Source organism: Aspergillus aculeatus, assembly GCF_001890905.1.
Source record: "Aspergillus aculeatus ATCC 16872 unplaced genomic scaffold ASPACscaffold_7, whole genome shotgun sequence".
In the NCBI taxonomy this organism is placed as follows: domain Eukaryota; kingdom Fungi; phylum Ascomycota; class Eurotiomycetes; order Eurotiales; family Aspergillaceae; genus Aspergillus; species Aspergillus aculeatus.
In genome coordinates, this window is record NW_017962982.1 from 249,387 (window position 1) to 267,167 (window position 17,781).

Genomic DNA, 17,781 nt, shown 5'->3' on the forward strand with positions numbered 1-17,781 from the left:
CAAGTGGCATCCTTTGCAATTGTGAATTGAAGATCCCGACCTGAGCACTCTCGCTTCGGACTGCCATATTGTCCTTTCGTGAAGATGATCGATTCCCCGCACTTGAAGGTTAATCCGACATGAGATTGAGGGATAAGTTCAGTCGAGAACCAATTTAGAGCTCTGACCCCAGGGACAGTCGTCAGGCTATCAGGGGTGCAATCAGCGTAATTTATTCGACATCTGTTGAACAATGAAACCTGGATTGAGCGACCGGCAACAGAGGAAGGATTGTGCACGGATAGGTCTCACAAGACCTATCCGTGTGTTACTATCACGAGACATAGTAAAGTTGCCGGACAGATGGTCCCTCAGGTATCCAGGACATCAAGATGACGTGGTTATCGCGATAACGAAAAAGAAGCAGTCGGGCATCAGCACTTTAAAACAGACACCAGGCCCAGAATGGAATATCAGGAACTGGTTCAGGTGGATCCGACCAGCGAGGCAAATCAAGGCCTCGGCCAATTGCCAAGCAATGAGGACATGTGCGCACTTGCCTCATTGCCTCTACATAATTTCCACCGGCACGTCATTCTTTCCGCCTTGTACATCACCACATTCCGCACACCTCCATCGAGTACTATACGCTTCATCAGTACTTTGGAGCGATGGCACCTCTCACAGCAGAGGAGCTCGTCAAGCATCCGGCGTACCCTACAGTCGAATGGGAACTCACCCCAACAACATCCGGGAAAAAAGCAGTGGCCCAGACCCGCCGTGGAGGGCCGATCAATCTGCACTATGAACTTCACGGCACTGGCCCAGTGAAGCTCGTCGTAAGTCTCAAGTGTGATTTTCAACTCATCGGGGTTCAACGGTGGTACTGACACAGACCGCGCAGTGGATTATGGGCCTTAACGGGACCCTGAAGGACTGGCGACGCCAGACCAGGTACTTTGGGCACAAGCACGGGTCGCGATACACCTGCTTGGTGTTTGACAATCGCGGCGTCGGCCTTTCAGACAAGCCGGTCTCCTACTACTCGACCTCCGAAATGGCCCAGGACGTGGTCGACCTGGTGAGCTCGTTGGGATGGATCGACCTGACCGGTCCGCCCGAGCGATCCATCCATGTTATCGGCGCTAGCATGGGCGGTATGATAGCCCAGGAGGTCGCGATGCTTATCCCTGATCGCCTGGCGAGCTTGATGCTGAACTGTACGGCACCGCGGCTGGTGCGGACAGGCCCTTTTGTGGAGAACCTGCGGCAGCGGGCGAACATGTTCATCCCTCGCCACATCGATGTGGAGCTGGAGCGGCTGGCGAAGAGCATTTTTGCCGACAAGTTCCTCGCGGAGCCCGACACTGAATACGAGGACCCCGCGAAGAATTTCCCGACCAAGCGTGATCGCTTCGCTGCGGGCGTTATCCAGAAGCGAGCCAACACCGACGAGTATACCAAGAAGGGTTTCTTGATGCAGATTGTCGCCTGCTATTTCCATCACAAGTCAGCGGCGCAGCTGAAGTCCCTTGGGGATCGAGTAGGCAGAGACCGCATCGCGGTGACTCATGGCACCAAGGACTTGATGCTGACGTTTCGGCACGGGGAGATCTTACGCGAGGAGATCGGTGATGGGATCACCTGGAGGGCTTTTGAGGGGAGTGGCCACATGCTGGGTTGGGAACGAGAAGACGAAATGCACGAGTTGATTGAAGAGATTGTGAACCGATGCAGTTAGAGGGTGATCTTGGGCAAGAGCATACACCATTTCCCCGCATGACTGAATTAACGACTGTACATTAGACTAAGATTATATTCTGATGATGAATTAGAAATGCTGACAACTTTCCCCAGATATCGGAAGGTACAGGACAGTACGCAGTAGACAGGTCGCAGTGACTGGTGGCGACTCGTATAGCTGCACTGACTGCACGTAGCTGAAACCCTCGTGACCAGCCACACCAGACACACCAGCGGTCAGCTGCTGCTCATCAACTGCATCTCATCTCATCCCATCCATCTCATCTTACCTCAACACCAATCATCACCTCTCCTCTCCTTCCATTCATTCCACAAACTCACTGATTATAATACAACAACAGCAACACCCAACCCCGTTTCCTGAAGAACTTCCTGGCTTCCTCACCTCCTCACCTCCTCACCTCCTCACTCATTTACACACCCTTACCATATGATAGATACCACAAAGCAGAGACCATGCCGCCCCATCCCAAAGACGACAGCTACGAGCCCGCCTCATCCAGCGATGCCCGCTCGCCCTGCCCGGTGCTCAACAGCCTGGCCAACCACCACCGCCTCCCGCACGACGGCCGCAACATCACGGCGCCGCAACTCCGCTCCGCGCTGGGCTCGATCGGGCTGGGCGCCGACGTCTCCGCGCTGCTGGTGTGGCGGGCCTTCACGATCCACAGCGACGACTCCGAATTTGGGCCGCACGGCTCCATCGGCGGCCTCCGCGACGCCACCGACCTCAACGCCGCGGGGGAGCCGGTCCTCCACCTCGACAAGGTCGGCCGCCCGCACGCCATCGAGCACGACGTCTCCGTCACGCGCCAGGACCGCGCCCTCGGCGACCCCATCCCCCTCGACCCCGCCCTCTACGAGCAGTTCCTCGGCTCCACCCCGCGCGGCGGCTTCGGCGTCCCCGAGCTCGGCCGCTACCGGAAGGTGCGGTACGCCGAATCGCTGAAGAGCAACCCTTCCCTCAAATTCGGGCGCCGTGAGCACTACATCGCCTGCGGGGAGTTGGCCGTGCTGCGGTGTTTGTTCGGTGAGGGGGCGGGCAAGGGGATCCCTAAGAGCTATTTGCAGGCGCTGTTTGGGGAGGAGCGCTTGCCGTTGGAGGAAGGGTGGAGGCCGAGGCGGTGGGTTAAGGCGTTTTTGCCCGAGGCTGCTGCGGTCATTCTTGGGATTTCGAGGTATGCCTGGCCATTTTGAGGGGGTTATTGGGTTGAGGAGGGGAGAGGGTGGGCAGGTGGAGATGGAGGGTCAGGATGTTGTTCTAGAGCCGGGTTTGCGAATCAGGGAGCCTGGATTATCAAGTGACTTGATACGTGGTGTTGCTGAGAGGCTGAAGGTTTATCTGTTCAGCTCGTATGGATTGCGCCTCAGGGTTCAGCCGTCTGGCAAGTATAGCCGACCCGTGCGGGTGTGTTGGCTGAGCTGCTTATCTCACGGCTGCAAGTGGTCGGTATATCAGACTGGACTACATGATGGGACGACTGCTCAGCATTGACGTGGAAAGTTCGTGCACTACCGTATCTGAAAGCAGATTTCGGGCAGGCCGGATGGGAGTCTCGGCTGAGAGGTAGAGTATAGTATAGCCTGAAGAGTACCTCGTGTGTCTACGGCGTTCTCGGCCAGCTTGGCGAACGCTTGTCTCGTGTGACGTTCCTATTTAAGCTTCTATATCGTGTTCAGATGGTGTGTATGGCTTGAGTTGTGAGGTATCTTATCAACATGTCATCTCCGTTGCAGAATCTCCTACGGCTTACGCTATTGGAGCACCTCGTCCATGAGTTGCCTCACTGGGAAACACTGGAAGTGCTTTGGTTACAATTAGCGAGTATTTACTTGTGATGCTGCAAATGATCGATCCCACAATATAGGATGCCAATCACGTTCTTCCCTGGTGCTCGGAACTCAGCTTCACATGCTTGGGTCAGCAGCCGTGGGTTGTACTATCAGACTTTCAACCTTGTGGTAGATATCTAAACAGCTTACAAGGTCGGTGCCTAAGCATGTCTCTTCTGTGGACTCGGTGGGTACGTGATGCATGGCCACAAGACGGGAGCTCATTATGCTCTTCGTACGGTCAATACACTAGAAGAGTCCATCGCCTGGCGAGTCATGCAAATGCCCCTTTGGTCCAATAGGTTGAGACTCGAAGGTTCTGCCAATGATGTGCCCAGTGTTGAGATAAGCATTCTCCTTCTGATATAAATAACCTTTGTACTCGGATGACAGCACCTTGAACCAATGGCTTATCACTCTCCTTAAACTCAGACGGAACACCAATACCACTTCAGCGTAGAGTTAGCAACAAACAGGCAACAGCAGCAAACACCTCTTTTGCTCAGTACTATCCTTCGAACCCCCCTATACGGTAGACAAATGTGACCTGTCGCACCAACCGCGTCATCACAACCACCATACACTTGGCTTGAGTATCTCACAGGGAACACTTCAGTAAGGTCTTACAGCTAAGACCGCTACTATAATCATACCTCTCCACCGTTCTCACACAGTCTCCAAACCACGCAGTCTCCAGGCTCCATTACGCAGGAACAGACCCCGATCAGCGGAACAACGCCTCACCTTTCCCCCTTCATCGAACAACTTTATTCCCCGAGGTCAGAGGCTACTGCAGGAACGCGCTGGGTGAAGGATCATCAGGGGAGGTGGTGGCCAGTTGCCACCACATGGAGTACGCGCGTCGAGTTGCGATCACTGCCCGGATGGATTGGTGAGGAATGGGCTTTACCCCTGCAGGATGCATGAGATTGATCCTATACATCGGAACAAGCTGTGAGTAAGCTTTGCAGAATTGATGTGAGGGTCGATTATGATGATTGATTGTTTGGGTGATTGCTTGTATCTTGTTGGTGGTGGATTGTATGGCTTAGGATGAGGGAGAGCTTTTAGCATTGGCGGATGATGGATGTGGTAGGCTACATCTACTCCAGTATAAAAACAGTACGTAAGCTACATCTGCTAAGCAGGGTACCTAAGTAAAGTACAGCAAGAAATCTACAGTACCTAGGTGATACTACCTGATTGGGGTTTTACTACAAGCTTGAAGCAACTGCTTCGGAGTAGGTCGCCGCCGCCGTACCTTCCGATCGAGTAATATTCACAAGCAATATCAAATCCTACAAAGCGGTCGATCTCAACCACTCTTACATCGATATTCCATCTATCCTGCTCCATTTGTGTTGCACTAACCTTTCTCAACCTTCTCCAACTATTCCAACTCGGATATAGTCACATTTCGTCATCGAGACTGGATAAACATCAATAGATTGTGTCGATCGATCCAACCGACTCCCACAGATTGCTCTCTCTCCTTGCTGTTTCCCCTCGAAAGCGGATAATCCGCTGGATCCAGAGCGTTCGGAGAATAATCCTCCTGCCAACGCAGTCTCCACCCAACGATGAACAAGTCATAGCAAGGCTCACAGACGTCATTTACATGCGGCCTGCCTGGCCTGGTAGTCTCGATAAGCCATGATGGCAACATTTGCTCGAGTTATGGCTATGCTCACTGCATCGAGATCAGGCTGACAGCAAGTCAACAACCATAATCACAAGGCCAGCCCCCTCGGAGATCTTCAGTCTGTGCCCTAAGTCATCTATAAGCTACGTTCTATACTAATATGTACTGTGTAGTCCAGTAAGTACACAAGATATTTCCCCGCATCATGGCCTACACTAGTCACGACATCTCTAGCGCAGGTCGCACCATCACCTGGTCAACTGCGGCAAGCAAGAAGAGCATCAAGCAAGCAACAATCCATCTTACCCTCGTGAGATGATCATGGTATCAGTCGATCCCGCGTTTCTGGGCGATTTCTGGGCGACGGCTTGAACCGAGTTCGAAGGAGGAATGTGATGAGGGGAAACGATGGGATTACATAAGTCCAATGAACAAGGCTGTGCAACCCCTTCCTTCGATCGCCCCCCAAACTGGTAACCAAAAAGATGCAGAAGTACCCAAGATATCATGACCAGATGCAAGGGCTCTCTCACCTCACTGTTGATGCGTTGCTGCTGACCGTTTCTCGAAGACTACCCCAATGTCAGGAACGGTTGGTTTGCCTGGGTATCGGGAAAATTCCCCACACGGTACGTACTGTATGTACGGTATGTATGCTCTGAAGTCCTTCGTACGGGATGGAGGTTTGGCGTAGCCCACTGACCAGCAGTTAATCAGCAGATCATGGAGATCAATCTAATTCCCAATCACGACATCCCGAAGCAGATGGCAACAAGGGCAAGACATCCAACGCGACGGCTTGACTCCATTTGGCGGGTCTGCCCCAATGATGATCGACCGATGGCTTACCCAAAGACCTCAGCAAGAGGCGCGCACTAGACACGGCTCTGGGGACACTGGGAGACACTAACCAGTCACTAAACAGGCACTAAACAGACACTAAACAACCCGTCATCGGTGTCCACGCATCCAATCAATCCTCGTCTACACCAACTGCACCAACTGTCGCGCCTGCATGGCTTGACACGTATCTACGGCCCTGCCGGTTTGTCAACACGTCAAGGCAAGCAACCCAGCCAGCCCAGTGGGGAAACAGAGGAAGAAGAAAGGTGAGAAGCAGACCGACTGGCTTAGTAACTTATGCAACCACAACAAACAAACAAAAGATGACGATGAGGCAAGATAATCCGACCGTGTTCTTCCCAGAGGTAAATTTGCATACCTATAGTTTTGTCCAGTACTGAACCAACCGAGCCGCAAAATGTCAATTAACCCCTCCTTTTTACTCCGTATAAGCCTTATAGTTTCAAGCCCTCCTTCTCTCAGGGGAAAAGAATCATGCGGGCCGAAAAGAGCAATGTGATGGAGGGCCACCCGATCGATCAGCTGCCTAACACTCTTAACCTAAAATCTTGTGTAGCTTTTCTTTCGCTTAACCTTTTTCTTCTCCATTCCTTATTTCAATAGTTTATGCGGTGTGAAGCTTCCCGGAGTCTTTTTTTTGCTTTTCTCGCTTACCACAATTAAGGGGAAAGGGAGAGAAGGAAACTTAGCCTGGGCCGCCACTGTTGTTATCTCCGATTACCCTGATTATCATACTGACGATGGACCAAGTCCAAGTCCAGGTCCAAGGGCTGTACAGCCTACCATGACCCGCTTTCCAGCATGAAATTCCGTTCTATAATCCGAGCGATCCACCAGACCACGGTAGCTAACGTTAGTTCATAGGCCCTTTGCTAGGGTTAAGACTTTTCGGACCCGGTATGATTGGTCTCGGCCTGCGCAGCAAGGGAGTAAATTGTTAGCCTTAGCATCTTTCTCGACCTTGACAGAGTAGTTCAGTCCGAGAATGACGAGAGGTCAATGCATGCGTAAGCTCAGCTGCCAGGCCACTTTCTGCAGCAGACAGGATGACAAGAAAATAAATCAGAAAGACAAAAAAACAAAAAAACAAGAAAGTAAAAATTGTCAGAAGGGTGACATCGTTGAAGCATGCATGCACGCCGAACTTCCCAATGGTACATAAAAAGGGCCATCTGCTCGACCCAGATGATAGAGGCTTGGATGGTTAGGAAAGCAGGCCTGTCACTTGTTTTCTTCTTCGTCTTTTCCTCTCTCCCTGCCTAACACGACTCTTTTTGGGACCATCATCATGCTTCCCTATGTTCTCCTTCTGCTGTTCACAGCCTTGGTGAATGCCTATTCAGACCCGGGAGCCTGCTCGGGGTCCTGCTGGGCTCACGACCCCAATGTCATCCGTCGCAAGACGGACGGCAAGTTCTTTCGCTTTTCCACCGGACTGGGGATCTTGATCTCGTCCGCCAGTGCCATCACCGGGCCCTGGACCGATTTGGGGTACGTGCTGCCCAATGGTTCATCGGTGACAGTGGGGAATGCATCCAATCTCTGGGTAAGACAATAGTCCTTCAATAACCCTATTACGTGTTTCCCCCCTTCCCCCATTCCCCCCTTCCCGTCGGGTAGCCCTAAGTCAAACATTCCTCGACTCACCGAATGTAACTCCAGGCCCCGGACGTGCACTACGACAGTGGAACCTACTACCTGTACTATGCCAGCTCCACGCTGGGCAGCCAAAGCTCGACGATCGGGGTGGCCACCTCGACGACGCTGGAGGCGGGCTCGTGGACCGACCACGGCACCATCGGGCTGACCTCGTCGTCGGCCAACACGTACAACGCCATCGACGCCAACTGGATCTCCATCGGCGGCACCGGGTACCTGCAATGGGGCTCGTACTGGCACGGCCTCTACCAGGCGCCCATGACTAGCTCGCTGCAGATCAGCTCCTCCACCCCGACCAACCTGGCCTACAATGCCTCGGGCAACCACGCCATTGAGGCGTCGTACCTCTTCGAGTACGGGGGCTACTACTACCTCACCTTTTCCAGTGGCCAGGCGCAGGGCTACACCAGCGGGCTCCCGGCACAGGGGCTCGAGTACCGCGTCGTCGTTTGCCGGTCGAAGACGGGGACGGGCAACTTTGTACGTTTACCATCCTTTCTCCTATGCTTCAAGGATACGGGCCCTCTGGCATCGCTCCGTGAGATCATGAAGACTCAACTGCTAACACCACCCCAAACAGGTCGACAAGAACGGGGTCGCATGCACCAACAGCGGTGGGACCACCGTTCTCGCCAGTCATGACTACGTCTACGGACCCGGTGGACAGTAAGCTTCCCTTTTCTTTTTGTCTTTCCCCCGCGGCCTCTGAGATCCGATCCGAAGCCTATTCCCCACATCCAACCCCACAACATATCCACAATGGCACCCATACATCATGATTGCATTACCATCTGAACGTGACACATACTAACCGGAGGTTCACTTCAGGGGCATCGTCAACACCACCAACCACGGCATCGTGCTGTACTACCACTACGCCAACCCCAACATCGGCCTGGACACCTCGCAGTACCAATTCGGCTGGAACACCCTAACCTGGGTGGATGGGTGGCCGACCGTTGCCTAATTTACAAGCTTATCCGATACAGTCTACGTATACCCTTGCTTGCTTACATTGTTGATGCCTTGCACCCATGGGGAGAGTGGGTCAGCAAGTGGCGACCTTTCGCGATCAATCAACAAACACAGACCTTTCACTAGTGAGGGAGGAGTTAACTGCCTTCCGAACTGGGCAAATAATCGTCATGACGTTTTGACCTTCGAAACAAGAAATCTGAGCTCGATTGCGAACGGACGACGGCGCTTGTTGGCTGGATTTCCCCGTGGGATTAGATTGGAATCTTCCCCGGGGGATAGTGGGTGAAAGGAAGGAGGGGGGGCGGGGGTTACACTTCTTCTTTTCTCCTTTTATCTTTGCATATATTTTGGTATAACTTTAGTACCTCGGTTCGAGTGAATATATTTTGCACATATGGTTGCATGTCATACCGTAGTCCCGGTCTTCCAGAATTGATGTTTTGTTGGTGAAGTCAGTCTGTGAGTAAGAAGAGCGCACAGGATAATTAGAGCAATAGCAACCCCATACAAGTCCCAAGAAAGGGGCAAACCGGCAAACCGTTGCCCCTGGAAGCTCCGAACCAACAAACTCCCAACCCTACCAGTAGGGAGGCTGACTGGGAGTGAAGTTAGTCATGATTTCCAATCCGGACGCAGATCGACCTGGACCAAACATCCAGCAAACAAAGCAAAACTTACAGCGAATACAAACAACCCAGCCAAATAAGACACTAACTTCCTCCGGAGATTCTTTATGATGTAGCGTAGGTAGTAGCCTTTTCCGCACCCTAGCCGTTCCGTCCCTGAATATCTTGCTGCGCATTCCCCTTGGATATGTATGGTATGTACGGAAATGTATGCCGCGGCCCGCGACGCGGTATGCAACCATGGGCTCAGACTCATAATACGGGGGAGTGCATTTTCCATCCCCTTTCCCTTTGGGAAGTGCGATTCCAGGGATGGGCTAGATTTTTATTTGGTGATTCTTTTGGGGTTGTGTCTTTGCTCGAGAAGTAGAGGTGAGCTCGAGTCTGGATCTCGGTTCTAGACGCGACTGGGCTTGACTCTGAACTTGACTCCCTCTAGATTGCGAGATTCCAGACTCGATGTTTCAGATCTCCAGTTTCGGATTTCGAGATCGCGGAATGGCATCAAGAAGGGACTATCTGAGCATTTGCTGCGAGAGTAAGACTTTGTATTAGAGGTTTCCTGTTTTACTTTCGTTCATTGTTTGTAAGTAGCCCCCCTTCCCAACACCAACCGCTGTTGTTCTTTGTGTGACGGGAAACTTTGGGGGTGCAGTAACGTTACTGGATGCAAGGGCAGACAGAGGCACAGGGGTTCGCGACTCGGGAGTGATCTGACAGGTCAGATTGTGTTGGGTGTGATGTACGTACAGTATAGTGCTAAGTAATTAGGTACAGTGAGGGTTTGTGCTAGTTGGACGTGGCTTGGCTTGGGGAGTCCTGTTATTGTATAGGGGTGTTGAGTTGAGCACTCCGATTCTAGCTTCAATGGATTTGGTTGATTCGGGAACCTGATCACATAATATGGGATTGTATGTGGTGTTGTAGTGTTGGTCATGGGGTGTTGTTGATGCTATCACTGACCGTAGCTAGTGTATAGCATCCCTCATCATTCTTACTTTTTCTGGTGCTGTGTGTGCTGATATAACCCACAGAGTAGGAGAAGTCCAGCGATGCTTGGCCTTGGCATCGAAGATGTGCAGCGGCCAACAGTCAAGCTTTTGTTGAATCATAGGATAACTCATAGGAAGACCTATTTACCCATGTTCTGGAAGAGAAAACAACAAGACATCAAGTTTCCATGCTCTAGCTCTGAATGAGAGGCTTTCCGACTCCTGTCTCACGACTAGCCAGCAGATATACTACAGTGACAGACAGAGCGTAAGAACCAAAGCAAAGGAAGGGGGAGGTCAATTGCGCCACGGAAATAAGTACGGTACAGTATAGTACATTCAGACTCATCTCCTCGCCCAGTCTTAGAGACGCAAGTCCAGCATAAACCATAACAAATCAACCATCAAACCATACGCCAGCCATTTTCCCCACCGTCAGACACCTACAACCGCACATCATCAAAGTACTTCCTCCCCTTCTCGCCCAACAACCCCGCAACGACCTCCTCCAGCTCGACCTCCCCCCGCTCCATCCGCCTCTCCTTCCGCTGCTCATACTGCTTATACATCACGCCCCCCGGCAGAAAACTCAGCGTCATCTCAACGAAAGGCCCGACGGCAGTCTCCGGCAAGAACCGCCGAAAGTACTCCGGCAGATTCTCCTTCTCGACGGGGCGCAGCTCCACCTCGCAACCCAGCACCTTCGCGAATGCCCGCTGCACATCCACGGACGAATACTCGCGCGGCCCGTGCAGCTCAAACACATACGGCGATGTTTCTGTACTGCCCGTCTTGGGGGACAGGATACATTTCGCGCTGTGGTATCCGATATCTTTGACTGCGACCTGTTTTTTTCCGGGAGTTAGCACCCTACCCCAACGTCTCTTACTTCTTCAAAAGTAAGCTATACAGAGACCGAGGGGAACCTTGCCATGGGCACCTCAAACTCCACCGGCGTAATCACCGTCTCCAGGTACGGATGTTCCTTGTGCCGGACATCCTGCACCGCCGTCGCCCAGTTCTCCATGAAGTACGCGCACCGCACGATCGTCACCTCGGCCGCGGCGTCGCGCAGGATCACTTCCGAGATATGGTTCGTCATGATTTCGCCCTGCGCCCCATCCATCCATCCATTGTAGGCTGTATTAGCTGGGTAGCTCTATTCAGTCCACAATCCACAATCCACCCTCCAAGCTAATTCACCAAAGCAGCGCCAGAGCTAACCCCAAGCCAACCACAAAGCAGCGCCAGGATGCAAGGAAAGGAAAGGGAAAACGCACCGTGCCCGCCCCGACCTCCGCCCCCAAGCTCGACAGCAGCACCAGCCGCCGCACGGTGCCGGAGCGCTGGATCGCCAGCCGGATGTTCGTGGACACGTTCGTGGCCCACTGGTCAGGCGGCGTGTGGCCGTCCAGGCACGGCGGCAGCACGAAGAAGACGGTGTCGAAGCCGTGAAAGTTGAGCGTCGCGGGGACGGTCAGGTCGCCGGGGTAGGGGTCGAAGTGCGGGTGGTTCTGGAGGGTTGGGGGTACGCGGTGGAAGTTGCGGTAGAGGCCGCGGATGTAGTTTGTGTCTGAGTGGGCGAGGAGGGCGGTGATGGTTGCTTGGGCGGTTTGCGGGGAGGCGGGGACTATTAGGATGCGCATTTTCGAAGGGGTATGGTTATGTGGTTTGGTTTTGGGGTGTTGGGTTAGAGGGAGTGGATGGAAATTATACAGGTGTAAATGTTGTATGGAGTCGATGGCTACACTTTACAGTTAAGTAGGTGGTGATGATGCATGGGCTCCATTTGTTTGGGATCGGGATACGAAGAGCACTGCGGGGAAGTATTGTGATCATTGGGTACCGTTCTGCTGCATCCGAGATTTGAGTTACTCGTCCGTGAACCCTAATCGAGGACACTTTTCATGGACATTGTAGATGCCATGCGTGGTACAGGACAAGCAACAACTGGCAAGCAACCTCGAGATGATCTCACCGACCCGAGTCTAGCCCCAACGCAGTCTAGTTCCACCCAGCAATCACGCCATCGACCACGTGATACCCGCTGACTAACGCCGACCATCGGCCCTGTCCGGGGGTGATGGATGATGGATGATGAGCCACCCTCATCAGCTGCACTTATCCTCTCTATACATCGCTGATTCCCAAGGAAAAGCAGCAATGTTCCGCCAGAGTATCCGCCGCTTCGGCACGACCGCTCTCCGCGCCGCGGAAGCCTCCTACAACGTCCGGGTCTCACAGGCCCAGGGTGTCGTCAATGGTCTGACGGAAGGTATGTACATGTACTTCCGTCCGCCTGTACCCCAACACATACCCAAACTAAAACCCCCGCGACAGCAATCGGCAACACGCCCCTCATCCGGCTGAAGCGCCTCTCCGACGAAACAGGGTGCAACATCCTGGGGAAAGCCGAGTTCCAGAACCCGGGGGGCAGCGTCAAGGACCGCGCAGCCCTCTTCGTGGTGGAGGACGCGGAGCGGCGGGGGCTCCTGAAGCCGGGGGGCACGGTGGTGGAGGGGACGGCGGGCAACACGGGGATCGGGCTGGCGCACGTGTGCCGGTCGAAGGGGTACAAGCTGGTGATCTACATGCCCAACACGCAGTCGCAGGGGAAGATCGACCTGCTGCGGCTGCTGGGCGCGGAGGTGTACCCCGTGCCCGCGGTGGCGTTCGACAACCCGGCCAACTACAACCACCAGGCGCGGCGGCATGCCGAGTCGCTCGACAATGCGGTCTGGACGAACCAGTTCGATAACACGGCCAACCGCCAGGCGCATATCGAGACCACGGGGCCGGAGATCTGGGCCCAGACCGCCGGGAAGGTGGATGCGTTTACGTGCGCGACGGGGACCGGGGGCACGCTCGCCGGCATTACGCGGTACTTGAAGACGGTGAGCGAGGGCAAGGTCAAGTGTTTCCTGGCGGATCCCCCCGGGTCGGTGCTGCATAGTTATATTCAGAGTGGCGGGACCTTGGTCGAGCGGTCGGGCAGCAGTATCACGGAGGGGATCGGGCAGGGTCGTGTGACGGATAATCTGTCCCCGGATATTGGGCTGCTGGATGGGTCGTTGAATATCCCCGATGAGAAGTCGATTGAGATGGTGTATCGCTGTCTCGATGAGGAAGGGCTGTACTTGGGTGCGAGCTCGGCGCTGAATGTCGCGGCTGCGCATGAGGTTGCGCTCAAGCTCGGTAAGGGTAGCACCGTCGTGACGGTCCTGTGCGATGGCGCGTACCGCTACGCCGACCGTCTATTCTCCAACTCCTGGCTGCAGGGCAAGGGGCTGCGCACGGCGATTCCCAAGCACTTGGAGAAGTATATTGTGCTGCCTTAGTTGGAGGGGTGTTTGTATAGTAGAGTTTGTGCATGTTGAATAGATAACGATTCATGTTTTGTTCATCCGGTGTATCGGTGGGGAAATAGTAATACTATACAAGAGTAGTGAGTCCATAGACCAGACAAAAGCAGCCGCAGCTCAGATCCAACCCAAAAAGCAGGAAAAAACGAAACGCCATCATGCACCCATTTCTATCCCGAAGAAAAGACTTAACGCCAACCCATGTATAGAACATGTACAAGTAGCAGCCACCACCACCACCCTCTCCATGACCCCCATCAAGCCCCCCATTTCCCCTCCCCTCGAAAAGAGAGTCTAATCATCATCCGCCGGCATCCGCATATAAGCATCGATGGCGGCACTAAACGCCGCGAAACCCGCACACCCGGCCGCAGCAGCCTGGGGCCCGGCCTTAGCCCCCAGAATCCCGCCGGTGATGCAACCCGCCGCGACGCTGTTGGTGAGGTCGTTCTTGGCCCGCAACCCCTCGATGCAGCACTCAGTGCCCGAGTAGAGCGCGCCCACGATGCCGAAGTTCTTGGCCGACGACCACGACCGCGAGCCCATGTCCTTGAAGCCGCGGCGGACCTGTTCGCGCCAGGGGAGGTCCATGATCGCTTTGCCTTGGGGGGTGAAGGTGGAGTCGTAGGACATCTGTTCATTCGTTTGTTAGTGTTTGTTGGGTGGTATTTTTGGGGGGGTGTTAGGGGCTGAGGGCTGCGAGCTGAGGGCTGAGGCTGAGGCTGAGGCTGAGGCTGAGAGATTGACAAAGCAATCCCAGTGGTCTAGCTTTCCGACTTCCTCGCAAGGATAGAGATATGAACGGGGTAGGAGGAACGATGGGATACATACACTAGCCATAAACAAACCGAACACACCACCCAGACCGAAACCCATCGTACCCGAGATGACCGTCTTCACGGGGCAGGATTCCATCGCGCCGTACATCTGCAGTTTCGAAGAATCAAGTCAGCAATCCTTCTCTTTTGGAGGGACTCATTTCAAGTCAAGCGTACCAGCTTCACCATCGCTTGCTCCTGCTCGCTCATGCCCTGCATGTTCGGGCCGCCGCCCATCCCTCCGAGGGGCGGGGTCACGCTGGGGAAACTCATGCTGTGCGTGGTCGAGGTGTTTGAAGTGTTGACTTAAGGAACTGTAGTCAACGGTGGAGACAGCCGATATGACAAAGTGAGGATGGAGGGAGTGGATGTCGACACCGAGCTCTATCGCGCCCCGGACTTTTTGCGGAGACGGAGTGGCGGCCCTCGCGCAAATTTATTCACGGCACGCCGTTGCGGCCACTTGCGCAGCTTGCACGTGATACCATCTATGTGGACTCTACGAACGGGCATTCTTTGCAAAGAAAAGAACTCAATCATACGGTGTATTTGTCAAATCATTTGTATCAGCTATATTTAACAGACAATAGTCACGGCCATATATCCAAAGCCATCAAAGCCAAAATAAGTCAACGAGTGAAAGAATGTAACAAACGCTCATCGTAAAGGGTATTGCGATCAACAATCATAACCCTGCGTAAATCCGTACTGGCCTCATGTCCGATGGCTGCAACCCATCGTCTACCGTTCAATCCCCACTCAGGATTGAGGGCGCAAATCTCATGTGCTGTATTTACAATGTGCCGGAATCAATCCCGCTTGTCGTCCTTGTCGGGGAAGAATTCCCTCCTCTCCGGCGAGGGACTCAAACTGCGCTCCCACTCCGCCATCAGGTTCGACGCCGTGCGGGTCAACTTTGACGGCGCCAGTTTGGTCATCGCCGGCCAGGGAATCCCGTCGGAAACGCTGGGGTCCGGAATGCTGGTATCGTGCAGCGGGCGCCAGTCGCCAAAGCTAGGTGGTTTCCGTCAGGACTATACTCCACCCAATAAAAAAGAAAGACAAAACTTACCTGGCGCTGGTGCGGGGGCTGCTGTTCTGCGTCATCGGCGACTGGTCATGCTTCGTCTCCAATGTGCTGCGACTGGACGACGGCGTGTGCGTCTTCTTCGGCTTCGGAGACTCCCACTCCCAGTTGTCTTCAACGTCCGGGGGGTTACTGTGGTCGCCCCATCGGGGTTCGTTCGGCCCGCTTGGGGTAGTGGCGGCTCCGCGAGCGCGAGGGGACTTCTGCCCAGGTGGATCAATGCCGAATTCACTCCAGAACGACGAATCGATATCCGCCGAATTAGAGTCTTTACCAGAATGTTTGCCCCCAGACCCCTTGCTCCCCGAGGAGGATCGCGACAGCGTAGCCCCTCCGTAGACCGACAACCGATCCCGACTGCGCGATGTCGAACTGGATGATACCCGCTGGCGCACCGGCGGCACACCCCGCGACTCGGTCGCACTGATTCCCTCTTCTCCCACCGTAGCTTGTCGAATATCCTCCAAGAACGTCCAGAGTCCTTCCTTCAAATCCGATGCCATCTGCTTGCCGGTCCGCACGAGGGCATCGCGCGACGGGGGCGGCATGGTGTTCCGCCACTGCGAAATCATGTCATCTGCAGGTTTCGAGTTCACGCCACCCGCAATGGCATTGCGTTCGACAGAAGAGGGCAAGGTCGCCGACCGCGGGGACCGACCAATCCGTTGACTGCCAGCCTCCGACTCTGACCCTGTCTTGCTCTCCCCAGATCCCGTCGTTGGGGAAAGCAAGGACAGGGCCCGAGTGTGGGAACCTCGGAAAACCCGTCGGCCATTGGCAGAAACGTTGGTGCCCTTGGTCGCGGCCGCACGAAGGCTCTGCCGCCGCTCCAGCTCTCGGCTGAGTCGGACTTGGGCCGCCGACGAGCTGCCGGCACTGCTCACACTGTGGTCTCGGCGGTGTGGGAAAGTGGGCTCGTCAGGGGATCGCAGGGAGACCAACGGCTCGGCGCGATGGCTGATCTCCGTGCGTTTCTTTGTTTTCTCGGTTGACGCCCACTGCTTTTTCAAAGAGTCCAGCTCCGTCTCGGCCCGGTTCAGCTCTTCCCGAAGCTCCAGCACTTTTCTCTCCTGAGAGGCGATCGCGGTCAGCAGACCCGAGCCGTCATCCTTTTCCTCGAACGCCAGCGGGGTTCCGAGATGGGGGGCCGGCGAATGATGAGCGGAGGTCCGTGTCACGGGCGTCATCGATCCGGGGGACGCAAGACTGGGGTCGTAAGCTTCGGGTCCGGAGGGGATGTTGATGGGAAAGTTGAGGGTGAGTCGCTTGGCGTGTCTGGCAGCACCATGGGGGCGAGGTGGGAGGGAAGATCGCTTGAGTTGGGTGGGAGTCCGGCCGGTCGGCGATGCAGGGTGAGGGTGATGGTTGAGCTGGTCAGGCGACGATGGCAGCAGCTTCGCTGTTTGGGACGTTTCCGGCGCAGTTTCCGCCTCGCCCGTTCCCGGGAAATCCCCCATGACGGGCCAGCGTATGGAGGTCGTGCGCGAAGCTGATAAGGGTTCGGAGATTTATTGATAGACCAAGAGCGTAGTAATCATGACATTCATTCCCTTGGGATTGGGAGAGGAGGGGAAGAGGAGAGAAATGCGAGGCCCACCGCCACAGTCGAGGGGAATTGCAATTGTTGGCTGATAAGAAAAGAATGTATGTACGTATGTATGGATGTATGGATGTATGGATGGGCCCGTCAGCAGTGATAAACAATCATCAATGACAACAATAACAACACAAAGGACAGTGGGCAGCAACCAGACTGGACACGGAACGGAAAGACAATGGGATTAGAAGCAGAGAAGAAAGGGAGAAGAAGAAAGGAGAAAAGGAAGCGAGGGAAAGTTTAGACAAAGTAGGTAAGGGAAGGACTAGACCCAACACGGGGGGGGGTCCTTCTCTTTTCTTGTAAATGGGTCGTTGGGTGAAGTTCAGTTCACTAAAAGACGGTGATTTCGGTAGCGGGTCGCAACGCGCATCCCTTCCGCCTCCGCCTCTTCCAGTTCCCGTCTCAGGGGAGAGGGAAATTTGAAAGAGAAAGAAGAGAGTCAAAGCAGCTTGGAATGTATTTTGCCACTCAGTAGTGACGTCTGCCTTGGCATAAATTGCACAGATTAGTGTACCCAAACGATGTCTAGATAGTACAGTTTCAAGACATGCATATCTTGAAAAGCAATGCCACCAGT

The 17,781-nt window shown here is 54.3% G+C and overlaps 7 protein-coding genes across 7 annotated transcripts; 4 read left to right on the plus strand and 3 right to left on the minus strand.

Annotated features, from left to right (window-relative positions):
- The first annotated feature begins 766 nt into the window (after positions 1-766).
- Positions 767-1,855, plus strand: ASPACDRAFT_118100 (alpha/beta fold hydrolase). The gene has a single exon (XM_020196138.1). The coding sequence runs from the start codon at positions 890-892 to the stop codon at positions 1,718-1,720; it is 831 nt and encodes a 276-aa protein (XP_020056484.1). The 5' UTR covers positions 767-889; the 3' UTR covers positions 1,721-1,855.
- Positions 1,856-2,199: 344 nt separating this feature from the next.
- On the plus strand, positions 2,200-2,940 carry ASPACDRAFT_42727 (putative peroxidase; the record flags this gene model as incomplete). Its single annotated transcript, XM_020201144.1, has 1 exon — positions 2,200-2,940. The coding sequence occupies one exon, from the start codon at positions 2,200-2,202 to the stop codon at positions 2,938-2,940; it is 741 nt and encodes a 246-aa protein (XP_020056485.1).
- A 4,236-nt stretch (positions 2,941-7,176) lies between these two features.
- Positions 7,177-9,116, plus strand: ASPACDRAFT_78084 (arabinan endo-1,5-alpha-L-arabinosidase). Its single transcript, XM_020205101.1, has 4 exons — positions 7,177-7,628; positions 7,745-8,221; positions 8,322-8,407; positions 8,570-9,116. Exons 1-4 carry the CDS (start codon positions 7,371-7,373, stop codon positions 8,706-8,708), a joined length of 960 nt encoding a protein of 319 aa, XP_020056486.1. The 5' UTR covers positions 7,177-7,370; the 3' UTR covers positions 8,709-9,116.
- Positions 9,117-10,565: 1,449 nt separating this feature from the next.
- On the minus strand, positions 10,566-12,356 carry ASPACDRAFT_118108 (uncharacterized protein). The gene is made up of 3 exons (XM_020196139.1): positions 11,618-12,356; positions 11,269-11,448; positions 10,566-11,182 (listed from the first exon to the last, which is right to left on the minus strand). The coding sequence occupies exons 1-3, from the start codon at positions 11,981-11,983 to the stop codon at positions 10,781-10,783; spliced, it is 948 nt and encodes a 315-aa protein (XP_020056487.1). The 5' UTR covers positions 11,984-12,356; the 3' UTR covers positions 10,566-10,780.
- Positions 12,357-12,500: 144 nt separating this feature from the next.
- On the plus strand, positions 12,501-13,675 carry ASPACDRAFT_60002 (cysteine synthase A; the record flags this gene model as incomplete). Its single annotated transcript, XM_020203510.1, has 2 exons — positions 12,501-12,612; positions 12,678-13,675. The coding sequence occupies 2 exons, from the start codon at positions 12,501-12,503 to the stop codon at positions 13,673-13,675; spliced, it is 1,110 nt and encodes a 369-aa protein (XP_020056488.1).
- Positions 13,676-13,993: 318 nt separating this feature from the next.
- Positions 13,994-14,790, minus strand: ASPACDRAFT_60003 (translocation channel protein TIM22; the record flags this gene model as incomplete). Its single annotated transcript, XM_020203511.1, has 3 exons — positions 13,994-14,332; positions 14,531-14,626; positions 14,695-14,790. 3 exons carry the CDS (start codon positions 14,788-14,790, stop codon positions 13,994-13,996), a joined length of 531 nt encoding a protein of 176 aa, XP_020056489.1.
- Positions 14,791-15,048: 258 nt separating this feature from the next.
- On the minus strand, positions 15,049-17,523 carry ASPACDRAFT_118109 (uncharacterized protein). Its single transcript, XM_020196140.1, has 2 exons — positions 15,590-17,523; positions 15,049-15,531 (listed from the first exon to the last, which is right to left on the minus strand). Exons 1-2 carry the CDS (start codon positions 17,059-17,061, stop codon positions 15,327-15,329), a joined length of 1,677 nt encoding a protein of 558 aa, XP_020056490.1. The 5' UTR covers positions 17,062-17,523; the 3' UTR covers positions 15,049-15,326.
- Positions 17,524-17,781: the final 258 nt, after the last annotated feature.

Excerpts from the sequence above, each read along its gene's own strand:
- ASPACDRAFT_118100 (XM_020196138.1), top strand. The coding sequence starts at position 890 with ATGGGCCTTAACGGGACCCTGAAGGACTGGCGACGCCAGACCAGGTAC.
- ASPACDRAFT_78084 (XM_020205101.1), top strand. The coding sequence starts at position 7,371 with ATGCTTCCCTATGTTCTCCTTCTGCTGTTCACAGCCTTGGTGAATGCC. Across the intron at positions 7,629-7,744 it reads GGAATGCATCCAATCTCTGG|GCCCCGGACGTGCACTACGA; the intron begins GTAAGACAATAG and ends ATGTAACTCCAG. Across the intron at positions 8,222-8,321 it reads AGACGGGGACGGGCAACTTT|GTCGACAAGAACGGGGTCGC; the intron begins GTACGTTTACCA and ends CACCCCAAACAG.
- ASPACDRAFT_118108 (XM_020196139.1), bottom strand. The coding sequence starts at position 11,983 with ATGCGCATCCTAATAGTCCCCGCCTCCCCGCAAACCGCCCAAGCAACC. Across the intron at positions 11,449-11,617 it reads CGGAGGTCGGGGCGGGCACG|GGCGAAATCATGACGAACCA; the intron begins GTGCGTTTTCCC and ends GATGGGGCGCAG. Across the intron at positions 11,183-11,268 it reads TGGAGTTTGAGGTGCCCATG|GTCGCAGTCAAAGATATCGG; the intron begins GCAAGGTTCCCC and ends GGAAAAAAACAG.
- ASPACDRAFT_118109 (XM_020196140.1), bottom strand. The coding sequence starts at position 17,061 with ATGGGGGATTTCCCGGGAACGGGCGAGGCGGAAACTGCGCCGGAAACG. Across the intron at positions 15,532-15,589 it reads AGCCCCCGCACCAGCGCCAG|CTTTGGCGACTGGCGCCCGC; the intron begins GTAAGTTTTGTC and ends GAAACCACCTAG.